The 26,147-nt window shown below is 39.9% G+C and overlaps 1 protein-coding gene across 2 annotated transcripts in view; it reads left to right on the top strand.

The window, feature by feature from the left end:
- adamts18 (ADAM metallopeptidase with thrombospondin type 1 motif, 18) overlaps positions 1-26,147 on the top strand; it is a 55,254-nt gene that overhangs the window by 9,568 nt on the left and 19,539 nt on the right. The window contains exons 4-17 of one of the 2 annotated variants that reach the window (XM_085351719.1): positions 3,487-3,492; positions 5,118-5,400; positions 7,462-7,673; positions 8,481-8,564; positions 8,676-8,835; positions 10,211-10,316; positions 11,088-11,225; positions 11,316-11,469; positions 12,873-12,968; positions 13,575-13,723; positions 23,538-23,710; positions 24,544-24,674; positions 25,172-25,295; positions 25,594-25,838. In XM_085351719.1, coding sequence (XP_085207845.1) covers positions 3,487-3,492; positions 5,118-5,400; positions 7,462-7,673; positions 8,481-8,564; positions 8,676-8,835; positions 10,211-10,316; positions 11,088-11,225; positions 11,316-11,469; positions 12,873-12,968; positions 13,575-13,723; positions 23,538-23,710; positions 24,544-24,674; positions 25,172-25,295; positions 25,594-25,838 — 2,061 coding nt within the window. The remainder of the gene's footprint in view (positions 1-3,486; positions 3,493-5,117; positions 5,401-7,461; positions 7,674-8,480; positions 8,565-8,675; positions 8,836-10,210; positions 10,317-11,087; positions 11,226-11,315; positions 11,470-12,872; positions 12,969-13,574; positions 13,724-23,537; positions 23,711-24,543; positions 24,675-25,171; positions 25,296-25,593; positions 25,839-26,147) is intronic. The other variant, XM_085351726.1, reaches the window with a different exon arrangement.

The following is a 26,147-nucleotide window of genomic DNA, read 5'->3' as shown; positions in this document are numbered from 1 at the left end:
TGAGCGAGCCCATGCCCAAGGGCTCCAACCGACAAAAGACTCAACCAACACCATCAGTTTCTCACTCTGTGTGTGCCCACCTCTTCTCTGTTCCATAGACATGCTCAGAGGGTGTCAGTAGGTTGTTCAAAGGCAATTAGTGTGGGTAAACAAGGGCTGCGTGACCTCAGGCTATTGACACATTGTGATTCTAATGAGCTGTACATGAAGAGAGTTATCCATATATGCTATCACTAATAAGAGTGTTTGTAAATAGTCCAGGTCCAATTCAGTGATAGTAATTTTTTTAAATAAGAAAACTCCACTGTGCTGGGAAATACAGTCATTTGAAAGTAAACATAGAGAAATTCAACCAATGTTCCGCCCTGTCATTGCTGCTTGGCTCTTTTCTTCTTTTGATCCCAGTTCCGAAATTAACATGTCTTCTTTACCCATTTCTTACCCCATTTTAAACACACATAATTCACATAAGCAGACTATAATTACTCAGATTGTGATTCTATTGAATTAGTTAGATGCCTGAGGGCTCTCCTTTGCTCCTGTGTGATTTTTTTTCCCCTCTTCGCCACACACACTGTGTTCACGTGATTCTTTGCTGAGCTGGAGTGCAGATGTGCTTTAGAGCTCAGTAATCACCGGCTTGGGGCTTCTCACCGCTCGTCCCAAGTCTTAAACAGCATGTAAGCACTTACTCATTTGCCTTATAATATCATGGTAGGGAACTTTAAAAGAGGCTGCAGTTTATACAGAGACAAGCTAAAGTTGCCGTCTACCATGACAGTTGTGCTGCTAAAGAAACAGAGCTTGTGCTTGTGCTGACTTTATCCAAGGAAATGAAGACGTTTTTCTCATGTACGAAATAGCGACTTTGCTGACTGAAGGTGACTTTGTTGAACCTGTAATCTGACTGTGACGTAATGAGAAATGTGTGAATGTGGGGTGAAAACTAAAGTGGTGTTTAGCAGAGAGTGCTCATCCCTTTAATCTAGTAAGGTCTTACAAGTGTTAATGTAGAGAGATAAGTAGAGGTCTTCTCTATCAACTTTACAGGTGGCCTTTCTGTGGTCTTTGAAGATTGTGCCTGAAAAAGAATCAGCTTATCTATCATTTCATCTGTAAATCTATAGATGAGTACAAGAGTAGTGTGCTTTTCTCAAATGGTACTGGCATTTTGAGTAATGTTATGTTTCCCTCAACACAATAAAGATGTCAGAGTGGTCAAGTCAACAAATGCTGAGGTAGTGCAACTTTTAGTCTTTATTGTGCCTGAAGAACTAGAAGAACTGGGTCAAATAATGCAAGATCAATCATAGGTTAGATTTAGTTTTTCATAGCATGTTTTTCATGCTTTATCACTTTACTGAATAAGACACTATAGCACAAGTGCTTTGGGTGGCGAGTAAGATTTGAAAGCATTACGCTCTGATTTTATGACTGTATGTGTAATCCTAGATAACTAAGCTGTTGCCTTTTTCACACATCCAGAAGGGTTCAAATCTGACACTAATCGATTGATGTTACATACAAGGCAGGAAGCTTATCTTTATCTAATCTGATTAGTCTAACTTGGCCTTATGACAGCTGCAAAGGTTACATTCTTGAAATAGTCACTCTTACAACTACATGAAAAAGTAAATAAAACATGCTTGATGCATATACCTAGAATTGTTTACGGATTAAAAGATGAGAAATGCTCATTTGAGTGAAAATTGGTAACCTGGAAAATGGACCAAAAAAAGACTTTGCTTCAGTGTTATTCTGCCCACTGCTCATACACTGGCCTGCTTGTAGATTCCAACTAATCTCATAAAGTTTGCATTTTGTGATGATGTCAAGAACACCAAGCAAAAATTTTGTAGGCGTTGGCAAAGCTTTACAAATATGAAACCACCGCGGATCAAAAATTCATAATAGAAAGGGAGAAAAAAATGGCCTGTGTTACAGTTGGAGGTGTCTTTTCTTATTGTGGTCTATGGGAAAATTCTTTTTCAGCTGCAGAAGAGTTTTGGGCAGAAAAAGACAACTGGGAAAATTTTGGCAACAAAACAGACTTTCAGTGTTATATCCAGCTTTTTAATATATCCATTATTACACCAATAGAGGTTTGTGGGGTGTCAGGGGAGGTAGACTCTCCCCAGTATTACGAACTTAGCCAAACATCCGTAATTTAGCAAAACAAAGTCCTTACTCGTCCAAAGCACCATCGAACATTCTTTTCAATAAAAACCTGAGAGCTAGCAGAAAAGCAGGTTGAGCAGAGGAAAATGGGAATTTGAGTGTGAGCAAATGAGCTTTGAGCATGATCCCACCATATTAAAGCACACTCAGCTTCAGTGTGTAAACACGCAGTAATCTTCTCTGACCTCTCACCTTGTCATTGCGCTTGAAAAGCCTATTTATGCTCTGCTTACTTAGTGCTCACGCCTTGCAACATACTCCTTTGTGTATGCGGTGTTGGCAGCTGTGTCCAACATTAAGAGTCCACTATAACGTCATACTTTGGTATTCACTAAAACACAAAACATGCTGACAAAAGAAAGTTCAATCTACGGTATACATTGAGATAAAAACACAAGCAGACACAGAACCATATTTTAACCATTGTTGCAGATGGAATTCGTTTCCTGTCATTATCATCACAGACTCTTCCATCTGCTATCTGCTGGAAAAGAAAGTGGAGAGCTGGCAGATTTGGTGACGCAGCTATAGAGAGAGAGAAACAGAGCACAAGCAGGGATGTGAGTTTTGCACTAATCAAGTTCAGATCTTTGTGTTTCTTTAATTTTAATGTAGGATTCTTATGGTTACAAAGTTACTTGTCATCTCATGGTGACTTTATATCATGAATTGGTTTACATTGCTTTGCATTGTAAGGTAAGGGCTTTACATTATTATAAAGAGACCTTTCATCTGTAACATTATGGCATTCTGAATGCTTCAGTGGGGGAAAATGTGAAATTATGTTTTACTCATGATTAAAGTGTTATCATTTAATTGAAGGAGAAAAAAAGATAAATAATAAATAAATAAGTGTTTCATCTTTAAAGAGGAATATTTGATTAGGTGTATGTTTTTGCAGGCCAGGTATTTGCTGAATGCCAGGCAGATGAAAAGATGGGTAAACGAGAGGCGACAGCGGTGTGTGCTGATTGGACACACCTCCTTTGACCTTCTCTAGCTCTGTTTTGAATTCCAAACTATTTTAGGAAGCCACAGTCAATTTTTGCCAAGGGCATTTTCTCTCTCTTAATTCATTTCTTTGAGTTGATATATTTTATTCATGACCCAGAGGGAAATTTTCTTTCCACAATGTGTTCGCAGTGCAACACAGCTGGAGCAAGTAGTCGTGGAGTAGCTAGCATAAGGTTTGTTTTGGCATGTATTGATATGCTGGGCTTCAAACTATTGAGATTGCAGAACAAAACTCCCAGCCACTGGACCATGTGGACATTACATATAGTCAAGATAATAAAATTTGACAGTTAGCTTCCTGTAAAACTTCACGTTGCACCAAGATTGATGGAAGACGTAGAAGATTTATGGACAGTTGGGCGATCAACTGGGAGCTGGATGGTTATAGAGATGGATGGTTCAATGGATGAATAGATGGGCTTGATGATGGCAGTCTGCCACATATCCAGGCACTGTTTTCACAACAAGAGCCTCACCATGGCTTCCCTTTTGTCCAGCCTCTGTTTATTTTGCCACCTGCTAGTCTGGGCGGAATGGGGTCAGTTCAACAGGAGCAGGGCACTGTCACTCTCTCTCTCGCTAGTTCTCTCTGTCTCTCTGTCTCACGCACACACGCACGCACGCACGCACGCACGCACGCACGCACGCACGCACGCACGCACGCACACATGGTGAGTTAGATGACACACAAAAAGGCCATAGGTCACTGGGTCAGCGAGTGTATTGCAGTGAGTGTGCGCCTGATTGATTGCACAGCTATTCTGTGTACATTTGTAGAGTTGCAGAGTGAATTAGGTAGAATACTGTGGTCAGACGGAATGTTTAAGGTTCAGTAGCTTGATCTCTCGTTCTGAGGCCGGTTAAGACTACTCGATTAAAACTGCACGCCAAAACACTGCGTTGACATTATTATGGCAGGCAGGACAATTGGATTGGGTTCATAATGTGTTTCGGGAGGAACCCTGCAAACAAAGCCTGTCAAGCATCCTAACATTTTTAGTTTTTCTCCAGCCATTCAAAGCATGCCTGTGTTTTTATATTCTTTTCAAGTAGAGGTGACATAAATAAATCATTAGTTCGCCATGTCGCAAGTAAAATGTGAGAAGTATGTGTCAGGAGAGTAAAGAAAAAGATACTTTACTTACCATTTAAAAGCCAAGATGATAAACATTTCCAGCACTAAAAGATCTCTTTTTTTCTTGGATTTATTCTCTTTCTTACTTGACTTCCATTATCTTAATCAGTTCCAAAAATATTTCCTGTTAGACTTGAATTGAATGAACAATAAACTTTTGAGAAAACACACAGTACACTGGACAAATAATATATCAAAAACAAACCCAGGAAGAAATCAAATGCTGGCAGTGATATGACAATGTCAGCAAGAAGTGCTGCAATGTAGTCTGTTTTCAGTAAATTATATTTTGAAGTAAGGCTCTAACCATGAGTGATCTCATTTTAGTTGCGCACACAGTTTAGATTTTGTTGAAATCAATTAAAAACAAATCCCAGTTTTTAAAAATCCCCCCACCAGTAATTTCACGGTGTTCTGTCTTCCAATTAAATAAGACCTTTTCTCTCCTTAACATCTGTAAACTCTTAGAGTGCACATCTGCTTAATGTTAGGATAGAGTTTGGGTTCGAAGAATGAGTGAGGTTGTGGTGGGTGGATCTTGAGGTGATATGTGTGATACAGTAGAAAGGATTTCTGGAAACAGCTGCTTTAGCTACACTGAGGCTTTGACAAAGCTTGGCAGTGTGGACTCAAATACCATTGTAGAGGTGATTTGTGTGTACACTTTGTAAAATACAGTTCAAATCTGTCAAATATGTTTTGTCTTAACTCTTATTATATAGTTTATCTAGAAGAATTTTCTTGTAACCCTTTCTACTTATTGTGATCGACTTTTTTGTGTGTTTTGCAGTCAGGGTTGATCCGTGTGTCTCAGGAGGAGTATTTGATCGCCCCTCTACCCCAACATCTGGCCAGACAACACAACTACAGTGCCCCCAATGGTCATCACCCGCATGTACTGTACAAGCGCTCAGCAGAGCACATTGTCCACAGAAGATCCAGAAGCCCCTCTGACGTCAGTTCTTCTAGACCTGGCAACCCTTACCTTCATGATTATCATCAACAGCAGCAGCATCATGACAACCAGCATGGAAAGCTGCAGAGGCAACACTTCTGTGGACGCCGCAAGCAATGTATGTAAGGGAACCTTTAATTCCTTTCCTTTATTATATGTATATATCTATCTCTCTATCTAGAGATAGAGATAGAGAGATATGGTGTGTAACATCTGGTAGACAATCATTTCTATCCTTTACATCTATTCAGCTATTCAACGTTTTCATAACACAAGTTTCATCTTACCATTAAACTGCGTGGCTTCCATATGTACAGAATATTTATGTGCTGCATGTTAAATAGGACACTTTTACAGTCTTAACTTCTTAAACATTACTGCTGTTGTATTTAAAATGTACAGTTCAAGGTGAAGGAAATATCCATTCTTTCTGCCAGCCACATACTGTCCAGTTTTGAAACTAAACAGTTAAATACAAGATGTGAACTGTCATGTAAAGAACCTGTGTCTTAATCTCCTGTAATTTATTCTGAGCTTTCATGTTACTACACACTAACTCATTGGCTCAACTAACTGATTATGTTTTATTACTATCATCTTTAATTAAACATTATGTTTGATTCTGTTCAGAGTTTACTCTGGCAGGATAAAGAAGGCTCTGATAAAACAAGTGAAACCAACATGGAATGCTAAATAATAATCTAATATAGTACCTCATTTTGAAACAAAAAACATCACCATAGAGGTTTATAACACTTTATAATAACAGGTTTTAACGTATGTGTATGTGCTGTGGGTTCAGAAAGTCTGATTCTGATATTTCTGATTCTGCTCTATTTTAAAGTCAGTAATCAAAAAGAAAAGATCAGAATTCCTGAAGTTGTATCTTTCCGCTGAAGCAGCATTTACTAAGGTGAATTTGATCTGCTCAGCAAAGGCTTGTAAGTAAATCAACCTGCAGCCGTCATTCACCTGCTATACTGAATGCTTTTTAAGTAACATTGTGAGACTGGACAACACGGCACCAGATCCATGTGAAATTGTCACAAGTCAAATTATTCCAAGCAAGGAGGTTCTTTTCCAGTGTCAAATTGTGTCTAGACTGAAGGTTTCTGAGGGGGAAGCGCATTACACTCTAAAATGCTGCGTGGAAACTGGATCAGTTGTATCTAAAACACAATCAGGCAGACCAAATGTGACTACATTAATACATCAAACATTGTTCACTGGGAGATAGAAAAGCTAAATCTAATAATAGTTGCAGAATTCGCTAAATAAAGAAAGCAAGACTGCAGTCAGTAAAAGTATTGTTCTAAGAAAAGCTGTGTAGTCGTAGTCTCAAATGATTAAAAGGGTCTCTAAAGTGCATGTCAGGATGGGAAATAAGGCCAAAGACTTGAAGTGGGCTAGAACTTTGCAGCTTTCACAATGAATGATTATAGAAGATTTAATTTTCTAATAAAGTCTGAGATTTGTGGATAAAAAAGAAATAAAGATAAAAATAAAGAAGAAATGATACTACAGTATCGACTCCACCATGAAACACAGTCTGGCAGTATATTGGCAGTATATTGTGACAAAGTTGTTGTACACCCATCATTATTCTGCTCCATAATGTAGCAGAATAATGACTTTGTTCAGACCCCAAAGCCTAAAAAAAGCCTGTGTGCATGTTATCCTAAAAGTAAGATGAAATCATACCACATCTGTAATTCAGTTTTCCAGGGATTCAGCTTTTCATTCAAATTGTTATGCTGCATTCACTGGTGTATTCAGACTTTTTGATCTTACTGTACATATATTATGATGATTTATGTCTGTATTAAATATTTGAGAACACTCAATTTCAGTGCATTATATGTTTATCAGCATGCATTTCAAGTTGTTGTGTCCAGCTAAAAGTGCAACACTAGCCTGAAGCTACTGAACCCTTAGGCTTTTTAACAATTGTTTTTTTAGTGATGATAGGAAGCAGCATGGGGAGTGAATTTCCTGTCCTTTCAACACCAGAGCACGCACTTTTAACACCTGGCACGAGCCAGGACAAAGAGTTGATTCATTTGACCCTCACTGCCAAGTTTTCTATCTCTGAGTATCATTGTCTGTCTCCTTCATGCTGTCTCCCTCTTTCTGTGTCTCTCCTCCCTTCCTTTTTGCCTCTCCCTTTTTGCCCTCCTAGACGCACCCAAGCCTCCTGCTGAGGACCGCTTTATCATGCCTGATGAGTTTGCGGTACCTGAGGTGGAAGGTCCAGGGAGGGAAAAAAGATCACCCATTTCCAACAGGGTGGGAGGTCTGAATGTGGAGACCCTGGTTGTGGCAGACAGGAAGATGCTGGAGAAACATGGCAGGGAGAATGTCACCACCTACGTCCTCACCGTTATGAATATGGTAGGGCTGAAAAAGACAAGGGAGTGGAAGTGTTGGAAAGACAAGGTGTGACAGAACATATGAGGTAGCAATCGTTCAATTACACATAGGAAATCTGTCAAAATTTTGTGTTTCTCAAAGCTCTTGTTCATTTACCTAACATAGCAGGATCTCAGCAGATCAGTATTTCCTGCGAGGCAAGACACAAGTGCTAAGCTAACTTTATAAGCATTCAAATTTGCAACGTTTCTCCAGAGAAAAGTGCAAAAACGTTGCTAACCCTTTATGTTTGTGATATTTGTTTGATTGCAACTTTGAATGCAACTTTTTGCCACTTTCCTCTGTTTAAAAAATAAACAAGTTAATTTTAAGTGTGAACTAGGATATGTCAAAATAAATGAAGGAGGACTACTTCCAAATTCTTTAAATTCACATCAGATCATCAGATCATCACCTGGACGGTTCAAACTTGGAGACAGTTGGGTGTTTCAACAGAAGAATGATCCCAAACACACATCAGAAATGGTTTTAGATTGGATAATGAAAGTTAAGATTAAGCTTCTGGAATGCCGTCACAAATTACCATGACACTCATACCAATGGTGACTGAATGTGAACGTCTGACTACAACTCTTAGTGGACACAAATCCTCACTCAATCATTTTATGTTTCTCCCCAAAGAAGAATGGTTTCAACGCATGCCTATGTAATGACACTATCAGTGGTTCAGGTCCACCTTTAGAGACTTTGTTGCACACATACATAATCCTTTTATCCCTATATTTTCTGCAAAAATGTTACCAATAAGTATTTTCAACTAATCTACAGGTTTCCAGCCTTTTCAAAGATGGCACCATTGGGAATGATATCAACATTGTGGTGGTTAGCTTGTTGCTGCTGGAGCAGGACCCTGTAAGTAGATTTACACTAACTCCTTGCCTGACTGTGCTGCTTTTAACTTGACACTGATTAAAATACCCATGGCTGTGTTCTAAATCTCAATTGTTCTCTCTACAATTCCAGTTGGGCTTGACCATAAATCATCACGCTGACCAGTCCCTCAACAGTTTCTGTCAATGGCAGTCAGGCCTTGTGGGGAAAGGTGGTAAACGGCACGATCATGCTGTTCTCCTCACTGGACTGGACATTTGTTCCTGGAAGAACGAGCCCTGTGACACTCTGGGTGAGATAGGGCTTAGCTCACTTTAACAAGCCAAAGATCTTTTTTTTCTTTTTTTAAAGACGCATGTGAAAAGCAACAGTGTGACTTTGTCTGGACCACTGACAACTAAGAACCCCTTGCATTGCTAAATGTTGTCACATTTTGGTTAACAACAGCCTAGATGCGATGCTGTGGGTGCAAACATTATAACAGGGCTGACAGGTGAAGCGAAAATAGTTGTCAAGAGATAGACTGGCAGTCATTTGTCACTATGAGCAAACCCTATATTTTACTAGAGTATTAAGCCGTGCCATAAAAAACTAGTGACAGTATGAATGCAGACACATGCAGAAGGAGAAGGGGGTTGATATGCAAGAAAGTCAACAGATTGAAGTATAAGCACCAACTTGAGCTGTCACTTCAGGCAAAAACAGCTCATTAAAAATATCCTGCCAAAGCTGTCTGTAACAAAAAAAGGTAGGGTCTAACCAAAAATATTTTAACTAAATGAAAAACAAAGCTGAACCATTAATGTTAATGTTTAAAATCTGTCTCTTTTATTCTAATGGCTCAGTCATCCTGGACTAACAATAGGACAGCAACTTCCTTACAATTAGTTACAAATAGTTATGACCACCAACTGGTCACCCAGAGGTTGAGCATACTCACCTTCAACCTCAATATTTGTCCTAAATTTATGTTCCAAATCTTCAAGGTTCTCGCTGGACTCTCCTTTATTATAAGGGGTCAACATAGCAGGTAGCTTGATTCCCTTCCTGGCACAATACCAAAGGGAATTTCTGTTTAATGGGAAATTAAACAGAAATTCCCCATTTTTGAAGCAACCATTTTAAAGGCAGCTGCTCACAGTTGTAATAATTTGCATGTATCCAACCAATGTTCTCTAAACTGAGACTAACAAGCTATGTTTGACAACTAAATATTGACGTTGGTTATTATATTTTTGGGCCCATTGGAAGAAATTGCTTCCTGAAAATTAGAAACCCCAAGTAAAGATTCCTCATCAGCTTATCAGTTACAGAAAAATCTCACATCTGGGTAGTTAGTCACTGTGCTGGTGCTATCTGCTACACAGTTAACAGTAGTCCTCTGTGTTGATTGCTAACAAAGTCTAAGAACTAATTTAAACTAAACTGGGCAGGACATCTGAGGTTACATTTGGCAGTTCTGTGAGATTCCCCTTCCAGGCAAGCACGTGTGTGAAGATACATGTGTGGCACATATTTGTTGTCTTTACAAACTGTCAGAACAGATTGTGCGCTCAGTGTAAGAGAACAAGAATATGATACAGATTTGGGGTTTTATCTTGCTTGTTTTTGAATTTTCAAGTAGCCCAGATTTTCAAATAACTTTTCTCTCCTTGTTGTATCTGCAGGTTTTGCCCCCATCAGTGGCATGTGCAGTAAGTACAGGAGTTGTACGATCAATGAGGATACAGGACTTGGCTTGGCTTTCACCATTGCACATGAGTCTGGACATAAGTATGTTTAGAAGAAAGAGCAGCAGACTGTCTCAGAATGTAATGTCATTTTGGAAGGGGCAGCCTAATTGCCTTTATGCTGTCTGTGGATGTAGTTTGTGTTGAAGTGACAGATGTGGTCTGATTTAAACAAACACACTCTGAAATAAGAGCATTACGTTAGACCCCTACTTCATCCACTCCATGACATTTTATGGGAGAATAATGGAAACTACCCAAGGCAGTGCAGCTCTGTGTTTATATTTATACGTTACCGGTGGGACTGGAGGCAGTTTATTTTTGATATGTGTAGATGTCATGTTGCGGTAAAACTCTTCTGTGTGCCTCATATGTTCTTAAAACAAACTATGAATTAAATGTATTCACCTGGGTAATAATATGTCAAAATATCCATACACATAAGTATCCTAAAGCTATTAATCACTGACAATTTGAAAACGGCATAAGTGTCAAACATATGACATGGTAATGAATCAAAGAAGGGAGAAAATGTTGCAATGTATGAAGCAAACTGTTACAACAAATTGAATGACATCAGCAGGGTCTTTACATAGAAATCTATCAGAATGAGTGAAATCAAGCCAATTTAAAGAATTCATGTTCATTTTCTTTAAAATCCTGTAACATTTTATAATTTGTCTCAGTATCAAAATGTGAATTATCATTATCATAAACTTCCCCTTTACTCACAAACAGCTTACAATACATGCAAGTCCATGTATTTACCGTATATCTCATTGCGACTGAAGTCTCTTATCTTCATTTTCTGTAGTTTTGGTATGATCCATGATGGGGAGGGAAACCCTTGCCGTAAGACTGAGGGTAACATTATGTCTCCTACTCTCGCTGGTAACAATGGAGTCTTTTCCTGGTCCACCTGCAGTCGGCAGTACCTTAGCCGCTTTCTTGGGTAAGCCCAGTTAATGCAGATTGTTAAAATTACCAGTCATGCATTTGGCTTTCCTCCTTACTGACACAGGTACTGTTCTGTGTTCACCAGAACAGCCCAGGCATCCTGTTTAGTGGATGAACCCAAGCAGATCGGTCAGTACAAGTATCCCGAAGAGCTTCCCGGGCAGCTTTATGGAGCAGACACACAGTGCAAATGGCAGTTTGGCTCCAAAGCCAAACTATGCAGTCTTGATTTCGTCAAGGTAAAGTAATCACCTAATTTGTCAGAATTATTCGATCTCCATTTCCTTTTTTTCCCCCAACATGTTGCAACTGCAAAAACAGTTGTAACATGCGGTGCACACGATGCTGAGTTACTGGGGGAATTAAAAAACAACAACATATTTTTTCTGGCTTTAACGATTGTGATTTATTATATCTTTCATTTGATAACAGCCCAGACCAGGAAACAAACAACAGTTCCTTACACTAAAGAAAGAAGTGTTAACCATGGTTGTATTTCTACATGGACCAACAGTCCTTAATCATTTACTTTTCACATGTTTCTTTGCCAACACTGAGAATCGCTACAGTTCCTTGTAGTGAGAAGGGGGCACCCCTGGACCATATAGGAGCTGGAATTTATCTGCTTTACAGACTTAATGATCCAGTGCTAAACTGGCACTTTATTAACTAGCACAATCTTTACATCAGCAACCTTAACCCCCCCCCACACACACACATTTGACCTTCATTAAAATGCATTCCATCATTTGAATGGGTCCCTATACCACCACCCCAGTCTGCATCAAACCCTTGTTGTTTTGGTATAAGGCTTTATGCTAGGTGCATTCAGTGATGTTGATTCACATGTAAATTTTATTTAAAATGCCTCAAGCTTTTCTTCTTGCATGGCTGTAATTGCTGGGAAATTGACTTTGCCAAGTCGTATATATGGCATTAGCCCACATGACGACGCCTTGGCTGTTCACGACTTCCCCAGATTCCTCCTATGTTTCCATAATAAAAGATCAAATACTATATTTGCATTTCTTAGACCTGTGTAGGAGTTGGCAGGTGGTATATTAACCTGCATGCTGATTAACAGTGGATTTGAGGGTTCCATTCACACTTTTCACTCTTTTTTCTTGACCCTGACATTATCATGTACAAGGACTTTCAGCATGATGCCATAGTGGTCACCCACCTGCTCTATGTCAGTGAAGTAGATCTGCATAAGGTTAAGTCTTGAACACACCAGGGAGCTGTCTGTCCTGCTTCCTCACTCCCTCCTTTCTGATTCCATTCTCGTTGCCAGTTGCAGTTGGGCCAGTTGCCAGATTCTGCCGCCTGTCTCTCGACCCCAGCTCTCCCTCTGTGCTCACTCACTTGCTCTGTCTCTGTATTGTTGGGTCAGATGACACATACAATTATAGCCGGTTTCATTAAAGAAGTTCAATGATTAGTCTCGACACAGAAGCACTGTGGAGAAGTCTGTCAGAGGCAGTGGGGGCTTATCAAGCAAAGTGATGGTGGTCCTGGCAAAAATCAGGTAGAGGGAAGAGAAAAAGGAAAGGAACTCTTAACCAAAAGATGCCACGGATAATAACATCAGCAAACACCATGTTTGATGGATGTCTCATTCTTTGCGTGTCTCATTCGACAGGACATTTGCAAGTCATTGTGGTGTCATCGCACAGGGCATCGGTGTGAGACCAAGTTCATGCCTGCTGCAGAAGGTACCACTTGTGGCCCTGACATGGTGAGGAATGGTCTCCTTATTTATATGAAAGATCACAGCAGTCAGAATGTTATTCTCCTGCTTAGCATCCTAATAATTAGCATTTTATTGAGTCAAACGAAATCCTTTCATCTTAGAAAAAAAATCCTAAAAGAGCTTTAAAAAGATGCAAGGATTTACTTTAAGCTCAAACTGATGACAGCTCAAACTGCATTTTTTTATTTTATTTGAATACTTCTTTGATCATAGATAATTAAATAAATCAGACAAAGTAACCATCGATGCTCCTCGTACATGCATGGGTGCACATTTTGGACACTACTCTCCCAAATGGATTGAGTTGATTTGTACACACAGAAACATGATATTTAGAAAGAGTGAAAGGCGGTGATGTGTGTGAGTGCAGGGTTTGGCTTGGATCAACCCAGGTCTGCTGCACAATAGATGTGCATGTGTATGTGTGCATTTTGGCTGTAGATAGAGAGTCTCTATGTCCAGGTGTGGTGCTGGGCATTTCTCCAGACCAGGAAACAGAGGCGAGATGCCAGGGCCAACACTCAAGTACTGATAAGAATGCTATTTCTGTTGTTGTCTTCTCTTTCATTTCCTTCCTACTCTTTTCTTCAGTGGTGTCGGAGAGGTCAGTGTGTTAAGTATGGAGAGCATGGTCCTAGAGCAGTGCACGGCCAGTGGTCAGCCTGGTCTCAGTGGTCTGACTGCTCCAGAACTTGCGGTGGAGGTGTCATGTACAGAGAGCGCTCCTGCACCAGCCCAAGGTATACATACACTTGCACACACTTGCAAAACCTAATCTAATTCATCACCTCTATTTTAATGCTTTCGATAAGATTAACTAGGCAAACAGTTGACAAAATGATTCATGTTGTCACGCAGCTGCTTCCACAGTGCAAATCTGAGGTGCAGTTTGGGCCAGAAAGTAATTCTTGAAGGCCTTGTATTCTACGTTTTTTTTGAACACCTGAAAGTGCTGGCTGCCAGGTAGCTGTCAGCACAGTTATGTACGCACATTCTGTTCGTGCACACACACACACATGTGCTGATAACTGCTCTCATCAGTCAGGCTGACAGTCCAGACGGACAGACTATCTCTCCACATGCTCCAGACAAGGAACACCTCCTGATGGCATGCTCTTTTCTCTGAAAGCTGCCAAGATAGTCAGCAAACGTCCCCCATTGCTGCTCACTCAGACAAATATAATTCTACATAATTCTGTAGACCCAGATCCCACAGTGCATATCTCTTTGTTAGCAAAGCACTCTGTTCATGTCATTACAAGCTTGACAATTTTCCAGTGTTAATGTTGTATTTCACCACAAACACGCAATCTCTCATTAATTATCCCTCGAACACGTAAAGATTTACTAGATCTTTTAAACCTTTATTTCGCTTCCATAAAATACAGATTTACTGCCGTTGTTCTATTACTATGCTACAATCAAGCAATGTGGCAAGTGATTGACTCAGCCTGCAGACGGTTAAACACCTGCCCCCACGCTGGTTCTGTAGCATGGTTACAATGGGATACTTGCGAAGGTGATTAATTTTGTGATTATTCATTTAATCTTCTTTTCATCCTTTACAGTGTCATGTGTTTACTCCATAAATCAGAAGTGATCCCATGGTGACCATTCTTTAGCAAGTTTATCTTATGTTTAAAGAGGTTTTGCTGTTTGCTTCACACACCTCAGAGAATGGTTGACTCAATTAAAATAATAATAATAATCATCTTCATCTATTGGAGCCACAGCCAATTAGCCGACAGATTCTTAGATAACGCCTTCAGTATTTTATTTCTATTTTTTTCAAGCCATTGACTGAATCTCAAGTTTTCCTAATACTACATAAAAAGAGGAAGAACTGACAACAAAAAGAAGCAGCTTTGCAACATAGAACTGATAAGCATGCATGAGTTTCTGAGTGTTTAAGTGCAGGGAAATGTTTTTGTCATGACAGGGACACAGTTGCCCTTTTAAATACAGCTGCCTTCATATGTCTTGTAGCCATGCGAAGTGTATATGTGTGACTTGAATGTCTAAATGACTTCATAATGTCGGCTTTTTTTCTCTTGTAGCTATTCACACGATTGCCACGGTTGTCAGCCGAATGCATAAGAGCCTGGACTGAGTCACTGTCAGCCCAATTAACAGGCTGACCTGAAAAATCCAATAAAGTTTAATTTAGTCATAGACATTGACTTAATTCATGTTACAACAGCACAACATAAATATATATATATATATATATATATATATATATATATATATATATATATATATATATATATATATTAGATCCGATTACGTTTTCAAGCGGCTGGCCAAGGCTGTGAGTCTTTGCTTGGCAGTTTCCAAGTCCTCAGGTATGGACAGCTTGCTGTACTTTATAGGCGCCTTCTTTGTCGCACCATTCTGCAACTCCCATAGTTGGCTAACCTCCCTCCGTGCTACTGTGATCTTGCCCTCTAGCCTCCTTCTCCATGGAGGGTACTGCTCCTTGTGGCTGTTCAACTTATAGCCAAGCATCTCACTGATCACTGCTGCCGTATTGTAGATCAGCTTGTTAGTCTCGGTAAGCGTGGCTGTAGGTATCATCCGTAGTGCTGCATTGATTGATTGATTGATTGATTGGTAATTTATTTCAACATGTGAACAATATACAAGTACATTTAGAAAAGAAATAAGAGAGAAAAAAAATACTATACAAATTACATACAAAAAACCATTCTGATTAATTTACATGTTGAAAGGGAGTGGGAAGAAGTATACACTTATTTAATCCCACCCCTTTGCCATAAATTATCAGTGAATATTTAGTCAGCTTCCTTACTGATATAATTTGTAATAAAAATAGTGAACAGATTTCTGATATACTATATACTATAATATCACATCATGAATTTTTTGTTTGTTTGTTTGTTTTTAAATAGAGACATTCACTTAATTTAAATATTTTCCTTTTCTTTATAGATCGAGAAGATCATATTTTTATAACTCTTTTTGAACAGTTTTATGTTTGGACATTGCTTTAATTCCATATTCAGTTTGTTCCATAGTTTCACTCCATGAACAGAAACACAAAAGCCTTTTCTTGTAGTACGTACCTTCATTGTTTTGAAGTTACAAAAACCCCTTAAATTATAACTTCCTTCTTTCAAAAAAAACATACTCTGAATATTACCTGGCAGTTCTTTATTTTTTGCTTTGAATAGAATTTGTGCTGTTTGGAATTTCACTATATCGTCAATTTTCAATATTTCAGACTGCAAAAATAGTGAGTTTGTATGTTCCCTATAACCTGCATTGTGGATGATTCGAATTGCTTTTTTTTGAAGAGCATTAACATCATCGAGCAGACCATTCCAACCAACAACGCCCTGTTTTCGTGTCTTGCCCACCGATGCCTTCTTGTTCCAGTAGCCCACTTCTCGTCAGTGTGCCCTGGTTCCTCAACACCTGACGCGGACCTTGTTGATCCGGGCGACGTCTGAGCCGGCATGCCTCCATATTTATCTGTCTCGCTCATATCCGCGGTAGGCTCGCTTAGCATGGGGGGTCTAGCCTGGGGGTCTAGCCCTTAGGACCCTTACTGGATACAGACGCCCCAGGCAGGAATCGAACTTGCAATCCTCTGCCTTTGGAGCAGAGGATTGCAAGTGTGTATATATGTGTGTGTGTATATATATATATATATATATATATATATATATATTAGGGGTGCAACGATACACAAAATTCACGGTTCGGTTCGGTTCGATACTTTGGTGTCACGGTTCGATATTTTTTCGATACAAAAAAATGTTCAAGCATTTTTAATTTGTCATTTATTAAAATTATAAATATATATTTTAACTCAAAAGTACAGTTTTTAAATTTAACCCTAACCCTTGTGCGTGTTTTTTATTTTGACAGCGAATGCACACCTGCGGACCACTTATGTGCAGCCCTGGTTATTTAGCTCATCATATTGCAGCCACAGAAATTATTTTGTCCATGAAACCATAAAGCTGCACTTTCTTTTTGCCTTATAGTCTGATTTGTCATAACTTCTCCGTTTTGTGGTAAGCTTTTCTTTGGCTGTCACTTCTTCACCCTGACCTGTCTTATTTGGCTCAGCAGAACTAAAATGCTTTTACACACGCACTCACATAAGCTCAGCGATTCTCTGCGCGATCAACCTCTCACATGTTTAAGCTTGCTGCGGGAGATTTCACTTGTCATGTTTGCATAGTAAGCTAACGATTGATAAAACGATGTCAGAGGAATTGGTGCACAAATTATCATCACTCACAGATCAGTGCTGTCGCTCTCTATACACAGTTCGCACAATTGCAAAGTGAAAGCAAAAAAACAAGCGCAAATTCAAACGTGACTTCAATATGTCACATATTGACAGTGGCTCACCGATGCCAATGACATAATTACCCAGCTACATTTCCGAAAGAATGCAAAAGCATTGACATATATTTTTCCTACAATAGCCCGATGGGCAGGGAAGAGATAGATTTTGGTAGCCCGACTGAAAAAATCGCTAGCTCCAGGACGTCGGGCTAGCGATATTGCAAGCCCTGTATCTGATTGAGGAATCACTCATCTTTGGAAAAGAGAGTTTATTACAGAGAAATGGCTCTTTCCAAAATAAAAGCTATACTATCCGCTTCTTCTGGGCTATATTCTCAGCAGCATAAGGAGAATCATGTGCTAACAGCTGTCTAAATGACTCGGCTAAAGTTAGTAGCATGCTTGCTTTTTTTTGTCTGCTTCCACTTGTCTTTGCACTAGGATGATGTCGGCGTAAATGTGCAGTCATATTCGTTGTGTTCCCACTAGTGCTTTCAGGTTAATCTCGTTGAAATGACGTTAACGCCACAACACGGCAAATCTCCGTTAACGAGCTACCGCCGATCGCTCCGTGCATGGGGCTAGACGGCCAACACGTTAACGAGCTAACTGCGCTAACACACTAGTTCACACCAATGTAATTGAGCATTGCGTGGCACATCCAACATACTGTTTTACTTTAGTCCATGACTCGCTTACCTTCAGGGTCATACGTCACATGAAAACCAAAATAATTCCAAACGCCAGATCTGAATGAGAGTGGGGGAGGTCCATGTTAAAAGGAGAGCTTAACTTCTGTCTCGCTAGCTTGCCCTGCGCTCTTCCTTCTGACTATGCTGTCTGTGTTGAGCGCTCAGTGGATCTGCGCTGGACAGTGCAGCCTAGGCGGAGTAGTCGAACACAGATTCACTGAGCGCTCAACACAGACAGCATCGTCAGAAGGAAAATTGATAAAATAAATTACAAATGTTGTATTGTTCGATACATATGCGTACCGAACCGAAAGCACTGTATCGAACGGTTCAATATCGATACGAATATCGTTGCACCCCTAATATATATATATATATATATATATATATATATATATATATATATATATATATATATATATATACACACACACACACACACACACACACACACACACACACACACAGGGGTGCACATAAGTGGTCTGCAGGTGCGCATTCGCTGTCAAAATAAAAGACGCGAAGAAGTTCGCATTCATATAAAAGGCACTGTTTTTGTCTGCCAGAGTGGGATTTTCACTGCATATTCTGCACCACATCTCTGTGCATTCATCATTTGTTTGAAGCCAGCTCACCTCCTGCAACCACTTTTCCGAGAATACGTGCTTCTTTTGCGGTTCGGACTCCTTCTGACATTTCTTTGGAGGTGGAGGAACACCAGAATACTTGCTTAAAGGAGCTTGCTTCTTCGACATCTTTAAGAGTTCTAAACAAATGTCTGTCCTCCTCCAGAAAATCTTATGTACGCGTTTGCGTTCATAAGATTTTCTGGACGCACCTGCGCACCACTTATGTGCACCTCTGTATAAGACTTGGACTATGTCACACATAGTATCACTACTTGTATTTCTTACCATAAGTCTAAGTATTTCTAACTTTTCTAACTAACTGCCCTTCCGTTGCAATATAAAACCCTTTCAAGTTACACATTTTCACCCTCTAACCAGTGCTATTACCCTTGTGTATTAGGATTCACACAACTTCAACTTCTATTTCACTTGAAAAAACAAAAACAAACCAAGTTAATATCACTGTAGCATGTGAACCTGTAATTGGAGTTAATTTGACTTACAGCAGCAACAAAAGTACTTGTTTAGGGTAAGGAAGAACTCATATTTAATGTTAAAATACAACCTTTCAACCCTTTACTTACATTACAAAGCTTAATGTTACCAGTGTGATAAGGTAGAAGAGGCCTCTATAATCAGGGTAAGGTAATATGCACCTTGTGCAGTCCTAGTGAGTAGAAAGAGGCACTTACAATTCGAATTTATAGAACTGATTACAGTTAACAATTGTGATTTAATAAGCTGATAACATTTGAAATAGGTGGTTTGGTGTCTGAAATCACACAAAGCCAGATAAATGCATTGTATTGTCTCATTCTTTTTCTCTGTAAACAGCATTAAGTTATCATGTTTTTCCAAACTTGGAAATAGAAATAATATGCAATTAGACTTTTCTAGTTGTCTGCAAGGAGAAATGGTACCTGTTTTGGTATTGTGATGCTGATGTATAATAAATAAGAATCAATGAAATGGACTGAACTTTCTGTACGGTGCTGCATGTCTCATTGTGCAGTATGATCTCCAGAGTAAACCGCAAACAGTGATTTCCACTACATTGTCACAATCAGTTTCTAGTTTAAGTTGCATTTTTGATTTTTGCAGTTCTATCAAAACGATCTGACTACATTTTTTTGCCTTCATTTTAAATGTCACAAATTTTAAGCCGAGTGTTCAAATGATTCCTTAAAAATGTATTTATTTATTTTTTTCCATTGACCCATTTCATTATATCAACTCTATTATGGAGTCCATTAAGATATTCACAGAGTTACACAGTGTCTTATTTACTCATCCGGCTTCATCACTGCTTACTTAACAGCAGGCAGTCACCAATGTGTCTGTTCTGTCCATCACAGCCGACTCGTCTCCTAATCCCTGCGAGGGATCAAAGAGACAGGCTGCTTCTCATATGATACACATTATACACCATGACTGGCAGACCGAAAAGGGTCAGGTTATCTGCCAAGTTCATTTATCATTCTTGTAGAACTAAGCAAAGCATTGTAGGAGAAGCTGCTGAAAATAATGGATTGATGCTACCAACCGTTGAGTTACGGGGTCAGACAAACAGAGAGGGGATGGAAAGATGTTGAAGGCTAAACATTAAATCCATTAATGAAATGTAATGATATCATTATCAGAATAAACACAATTAGTTGTCAGAACTCCTTAAATGTAAATAGGCTGTGGTTGTCTGTATAAAGCACTGTTTCACATGCATCGCCATCCTCAGCTGAAAGAATTCAGCCATTCAGACAGACCCAAGCCTGATCCCAACAGCAGTGTGTACCCCTGAGTCACATTTTACTCCATGACTCATGATATTCAGAGTGTGTTTGTCCCCAGTAATCTCTGTGATTATTTTGGCCCCTCTGCTCTTAATCTGGGCAGAACAAGAAGGATTAGCCTGAATTGGAGTGCCTGTGTCTGTTATCATCTTTACCCCTAAACTGAACCGTCTGGATAGTCTGGGGGTGTGCTACTAAAAACTTGTGAAAATATCCCTGACACTTGTAACCTTTGCCTTGCTACAGAATCCTCAGTCAGCAGGAACAGATCCTAAAATAATTTGATTCTGCACAAACTCATTCATTTTATAAGGTAAGCACGTATGTTTTGCTCAGGCTTGTACAAGGCTTCCGATCAGCCGACTAAAGCCTTCCCTTCTAGGAGTAGCTCCAAAATGGAAAATGAATCTTCTCCCCTTGCCTCCCTCTTTTCCTCACTCCATCTCTGTCCTTGCTCTTTCATTCCCTGTAGACCACCTGCCAGATCAAAGATCCTAATCCTTAGCAAAAAGCCTGGGAGATTAGGTTCATGATCTTGACCTGGTTTTATAAGGAGCATTTTTTTGGCACACCCCATTTCAACAGGGTACACGATTAGGGAATGATGGTACTTAGACCATTGTTTGGTTGGAATCTCCCAGTGGACTTGTAAAGGGGTCACAGCAGCAGAATGTGGATCTATTTTTTATGTGAACTGCAGAAAGGGAAGTCCTGTGAGGGACAGGGAGGGAGCAGTTGACTCAGAAAGATGACAAGACTAGACATAGTGACCTCTGAACTACAGGGGTTTCGGCTTCTGTCTTTGGGCAGATTTAGTAGGCTACTGGGACATTTAAACACCCTTCAGGGTCATAAGGACCCTGCATTGGGGCTTGTTGTATCTGGTTTCTGTCTTGTTGTTAGAAGTAAATTTACAGTTGCAATGATACTGGATCATCCAGATAGGAGAGGAAAGAATGATAAAGAGAAAAGGAAGAGAGACAAAGAGTGCTGTGAAACTTAGGGGCCACTTGTACAAAGTCTATGAAGTGCATTCAACTCCCTTCTCGAGTAAACAGCCCATCTTATGTGATTCTCAGATCATGAGACCTTGACTGATGGAGTATACACCGTAAACCCCCGCTGGCCTGCCGTAAGCACATTACCATATGGGCTGCATTTGTCTGCTGCTAAGTCTTAATAAGATCAGGAGTGCAAAACCTGTGCCAAATCCCCCTCTCACCAAGGGATGCATGCTTGGCACACAGCAAATTCACACATATACACAGGCACACCTTGAATGGAGTTCCATCAGTCTTGGCAGCTAAGTCATTCTGTGATTGAGTCCAGGGCAGAACAGATATCTGCTTGTCTTGTTTGCTGACATCCATTATACACAGACATTTTCATTTGCTGCAGAAAACTCGAAAGAAATATACACCTAGTTTTTCCTGTGGTGTTTACTGTTTCTATTAGGCACTGTTTGTGTTCCATTGCCAAAGTGTTTCATTATATTGTCACACTTAGTGAACTGTTTTTATTAGACGTGTTTGATCAGCATGGTTCTCCAGTCTCTGTATGTATGTGTGTGTCTGCGTGCGCACTTCTGTAAACAGCTAAACTCAATTTTCTCTGTTGGTGGTTGTGTTGGAATGCCTGGCATGGGTTTAGAGAGCCTGGGAAGTCTGACATGGCATCTTGATGTTCACTTAATGTCAAGAGTCTGGTTGTGTTTTCTAATAAGTGGTGACTGGTTTGATCATTTTGGTGACACATTAAAGCGCCACTTCCTTTTTATCAGCTGTTGATTTTATTCATGTGGTATATAAATTGTTGATTCAGCATAGCTTGTAAGCATGTGACTTATGATGTGATGAAGTAGCGTTAAAAATCCCACTTTATTCAGTTAAATGATTCAGTACTTGGATAAATAACTTCCAAAGCTTAAAGGACGAGTTTTATGGGCTAGTATGAATTTTTGACCGTTTGCTGAGAGAGATCACTGACAAAATCTGCATGTTTTTGATGATATAAACTTGAAGCTGCAGGCAGCAGCCAGTTGGTGAAATTTACCATTTAGAATGGGTAAATATCTAGCTTGATGTTTTTCAAAGATAAATAAATGTTACACTTTTTAAAATATTTTAAATACACACATTAAAATAGACAGATATGTGTATTGTGTGATATATGTTGAGGTATATGCTGAGCAACAAAAACTTTTGCCTAATGTGCTGCTGGTCCTTCACGTCCTGCCAAACAGCTTGGATACATTTGAGTCGAGGACTCTGCAGGATTTCCGAAGGTCCATCCAGCCAACTATTTTATTAACTACTTTCCCACCCATGGTCACGGGGACTTGAGCTTATTGCAGCTGACAGTGGATGAGAGGCAGGTTTCACTGTGAGAAACCCACTGGTCTATTCCAGGGCTAAAGCAGAGAGACAGGCAACTATTCACACCTACGGCCAATTTAAAACCACATAGGGCTGTTAACAGTATCTTTATATTGTGCTATCTATTATACCAGTATACCATGTAAGGCACCCTAAATTATTCAGCTAGACCCTAATAAGACATTAATAAGAGATCCTTGAAATACTATCAGTTGCAAGTCGAAGTCACAATGTACCAGACCTGTTCCAGGACAACACCCTTTCCCTGGTTCATGGTTTGTGCCAAATACTTCCAGGAATAATCTGATGGACATCTGACGATAAGAATTTGGCCTTTGTTAAAGTAGCTAAGGTCTTTACACCTGACCATTTATCTCCCATCCAACTCCTCGACTACAAGAAATGACCATTCATTTATTGTATAGTCTTTTACTTTTAAATGTACAGACTTTTTTATGTACTCCATTTGCATGTTAATCATTATTGCTTCTGCAAGATGGCTTTTACAGCTTTCTCACAGGTGTACAGGGATTTCATTGAAAAAGTTATATGAATAGAACGAGAACTAGAAGTGTTGAAAAGAAAAAATTTGGGTGGATCTTTTCCACTGACCAGCTGTCTCTCCCGTGAACTGCTCTGGCACGTTAGTGCTGTTGATATATTGCCAAAGGTCCTGTAGCACTTAAACAAATCTACCTTCCCTGTAATTCCTCTCCCTTTTCTCTGTCTTATCTCGTCTTCTACCCAGGCCACAGAACAATGGCAAGTTTTGCTCAGGCCCCAGCCGTCTCAACCAGCTGTGTAATATTCGTCCATGCCCTCCCAATGCTGTGGATTTCCGTGCCCAACAGTGCGCTGAGTACAACAGCAAGCCCTTCAGGGGCTGGTATTATAAGTGGAAACCCTACACCAAAGTGGATGGTAGGTGGTCAGTTACTTACAATCCCCACAAGTAAATGACACAAAATACAAAATACACAGTAGATCTTGTGGATTATGAGTAAATACAGTGATTTACTGTATTCTTGGCACATTATATTCATTGGCTAAAGGCCACAGAGCTTTTAAATATACAGAGAATTGCAGATTGTTCAGGGCAGGTTTGCTTGTCTTAATTCTCTAGATCTTTTATATTCTGCACCCGCTCTGCTTCCCCAAAACTCTTTTAAAAAGAGTTTCTGTAATGCCAACCTCTATTTACTGCTGCAATGATTAGGGCCAATAAGCTGAAGGAAACTATCACTGTGTGTAATGTGCATGGAAGACATGTAGCCACCTGCACCCTCTGACACACCGAGAATAGATTTAAAAAGGAAGCCTGCGGGCCAGCTTTGTTACACAGAGCAAGGGAAAAAGAGTGCAGTGAAGGAGAGCCGTGTGTTTGGCTGTCGTCCCAGGCCTGTTTAAGCTGGAGATGAATGGGGGGTGATCTAGAGAGGAACAGATTCTGAACTGCCTTCTGGGACCTTGGGCCAAGTCACCTTCATCGTCATTTATTTTAATCAAAGACGGCTGTAGAGACTTGTCTGTGATAACTGATCTGAACTACAAAATAAACCTGTAGCCCCATATGAATACCCCTGGGTGCATTCGTAGTTGCTGTCTTTTGTGTTTCAGTCTTAGTGCATACCTGCAGAGTCAGTAGCCTCTGCAGCTGTAAACTGACCAGACAATAAAACTTGAAGAACAGTTTGTGCATTTTACAGGTGATGCCATCATTCTTAATGATACCTCTCTTCCTCTCCTCTGTGCAGATGAAGACATCTGCAAGCTGTACTGCATTGCAGAAGACTATGACTTCTTCTTTGCTATGTCCAGCAAAGTTAAAGATGGCACTTCCTGCTCTGACCACAAAGAAGATGTCTGCATTGATGGAGTGTGTGAGGTATATCAGCTCTGTGGATTCACTGTACTCCAAAAGTGAATGTTTTCTGTTGTCTAGTGGTTGTATGAGAGGCACAGTTAGTGTCAGAATCAAAAGACAGTGCAGTTGTCTGTAGATAATCAGTATGTGCAGTTGCATCAAATGCATTGAGTAAATGGAAAAAGGGTAAAAAAATCTTTTGGAGTAATTTCTTTGGCTTACTTAGCACTGGGAAGACACTTTTGCACTATTTTAATGTATTCTCTGTTTTCCTTTATTTATGAGCTCTTTATGAAAGCGTTTTAAAATTGTTGTCACCTCAGAGTAACGCTGCTTCTCTAGTCAAGGTGATATTCATCTTGTAGTCTTTCTTCTTGAGTTATCACCCTTTGATGCATAGATTTGTTGATAGTTGGAGAGTTTATTTTATTGACACATGCACTTCAAGAAACAAGCTTATCGTGCTCATTTTGCTCCATTCACACTGATGGCAAACATGCATTTGTGTGTGTGTTTAGGCTGTAGGTTGTGACCAAGTTCTTAGCTCTAAGGCCTCTCTGGATGCCTGTGGAGTTTGTAAGGGAGACAACTCCACTTGCAAGTTCTTCAAAGGCCGGTACACTCTGCAACACCGGGCTAACGGTAAGATTGTGTTTGTCCTTGTTAATAGTGTGTCTGAACATGTTAGGTGGCGTACACTGAGTATTTTTACAATACAAAAGAAGACTTAACCAAAGAAACAAGGATAAAAAATTAAATCCACAGACAGACACATGCACATAATTCCACTGGATAATGGACTGACTCACCTCAGAAGAGGTTAAGCCATGGTAAAATCTGGATGATGTTAGCAGGATGAAACATGACAGGATTATAGAACAGCAATAATAGCTAATAATGATTTAGTGTTGGCTGTTGTTCTTTCTCTTTTTGAAACCAGAGTACTACTCCATGGTGACAGTTCCAGCTGGGGCTAGAAGTATTCACATTCAGGAAATGGAAGTCTCCACTAGCTACCTGGCTGTCCGCTCCCTGAAAAAGAAGTACTACTTGACTGGGGAGTGGACTGTGGACTGGCCAGGGAAGTTCCACTTTGGTGGAACCGTATTCGACTACCAGCGCTCTTTCAACAAGCCGGAGAGCCTGTATGCTGCTGGACCGACTAATGAGACGCTGGTGTTTGAAGTAAGCCGCTGCTGCTGGGTGACATCCGTCTATGGCAATTGACAGTGACAGGGGTCTTTGGCGGATCTGCTGCACCTCCTTTTTAATGCTTGGACATGATGAGGGTTAGATGAAAGAAGTTTGGTGCTATGGAGAAAAAGACTGGTTGAAGCTTCCTGCAAATCTTCTGTGAATAATTAATTGTTTTGGGTGTCTGATTATGCCAGAAATGGGTGGGTGCTTTGTAAAGAATGGACACATTTTTATCTAAGTCACAGTGAAAACGATTAAAGGGCACACATTGAACACATCTACTGTGCTCGCTAGCAG

This window comes from Diplotaxodon limnothrissa, linkage group LG1 (assembly GCF_057381915.1).
Source record: "Diplotaxodon limnothrissa isolate DT_005_m linkage group LG1, D_limnothrissa_male_GT1.1, whole genome shotgun sequence".
Classification (NCBI taxonomy): Eukaryota; Metazoa; Chordata; class Actinopteri; order Cichliformes; family Cichlidae; genus Diplotaxodon; species Diplotaxodon limnothrissa.
The sequence above is the reverse complement of the archived record's forward strand: the minus strand, read 5'-3'. Positions and strand labels throughout refer to the sequence as shown.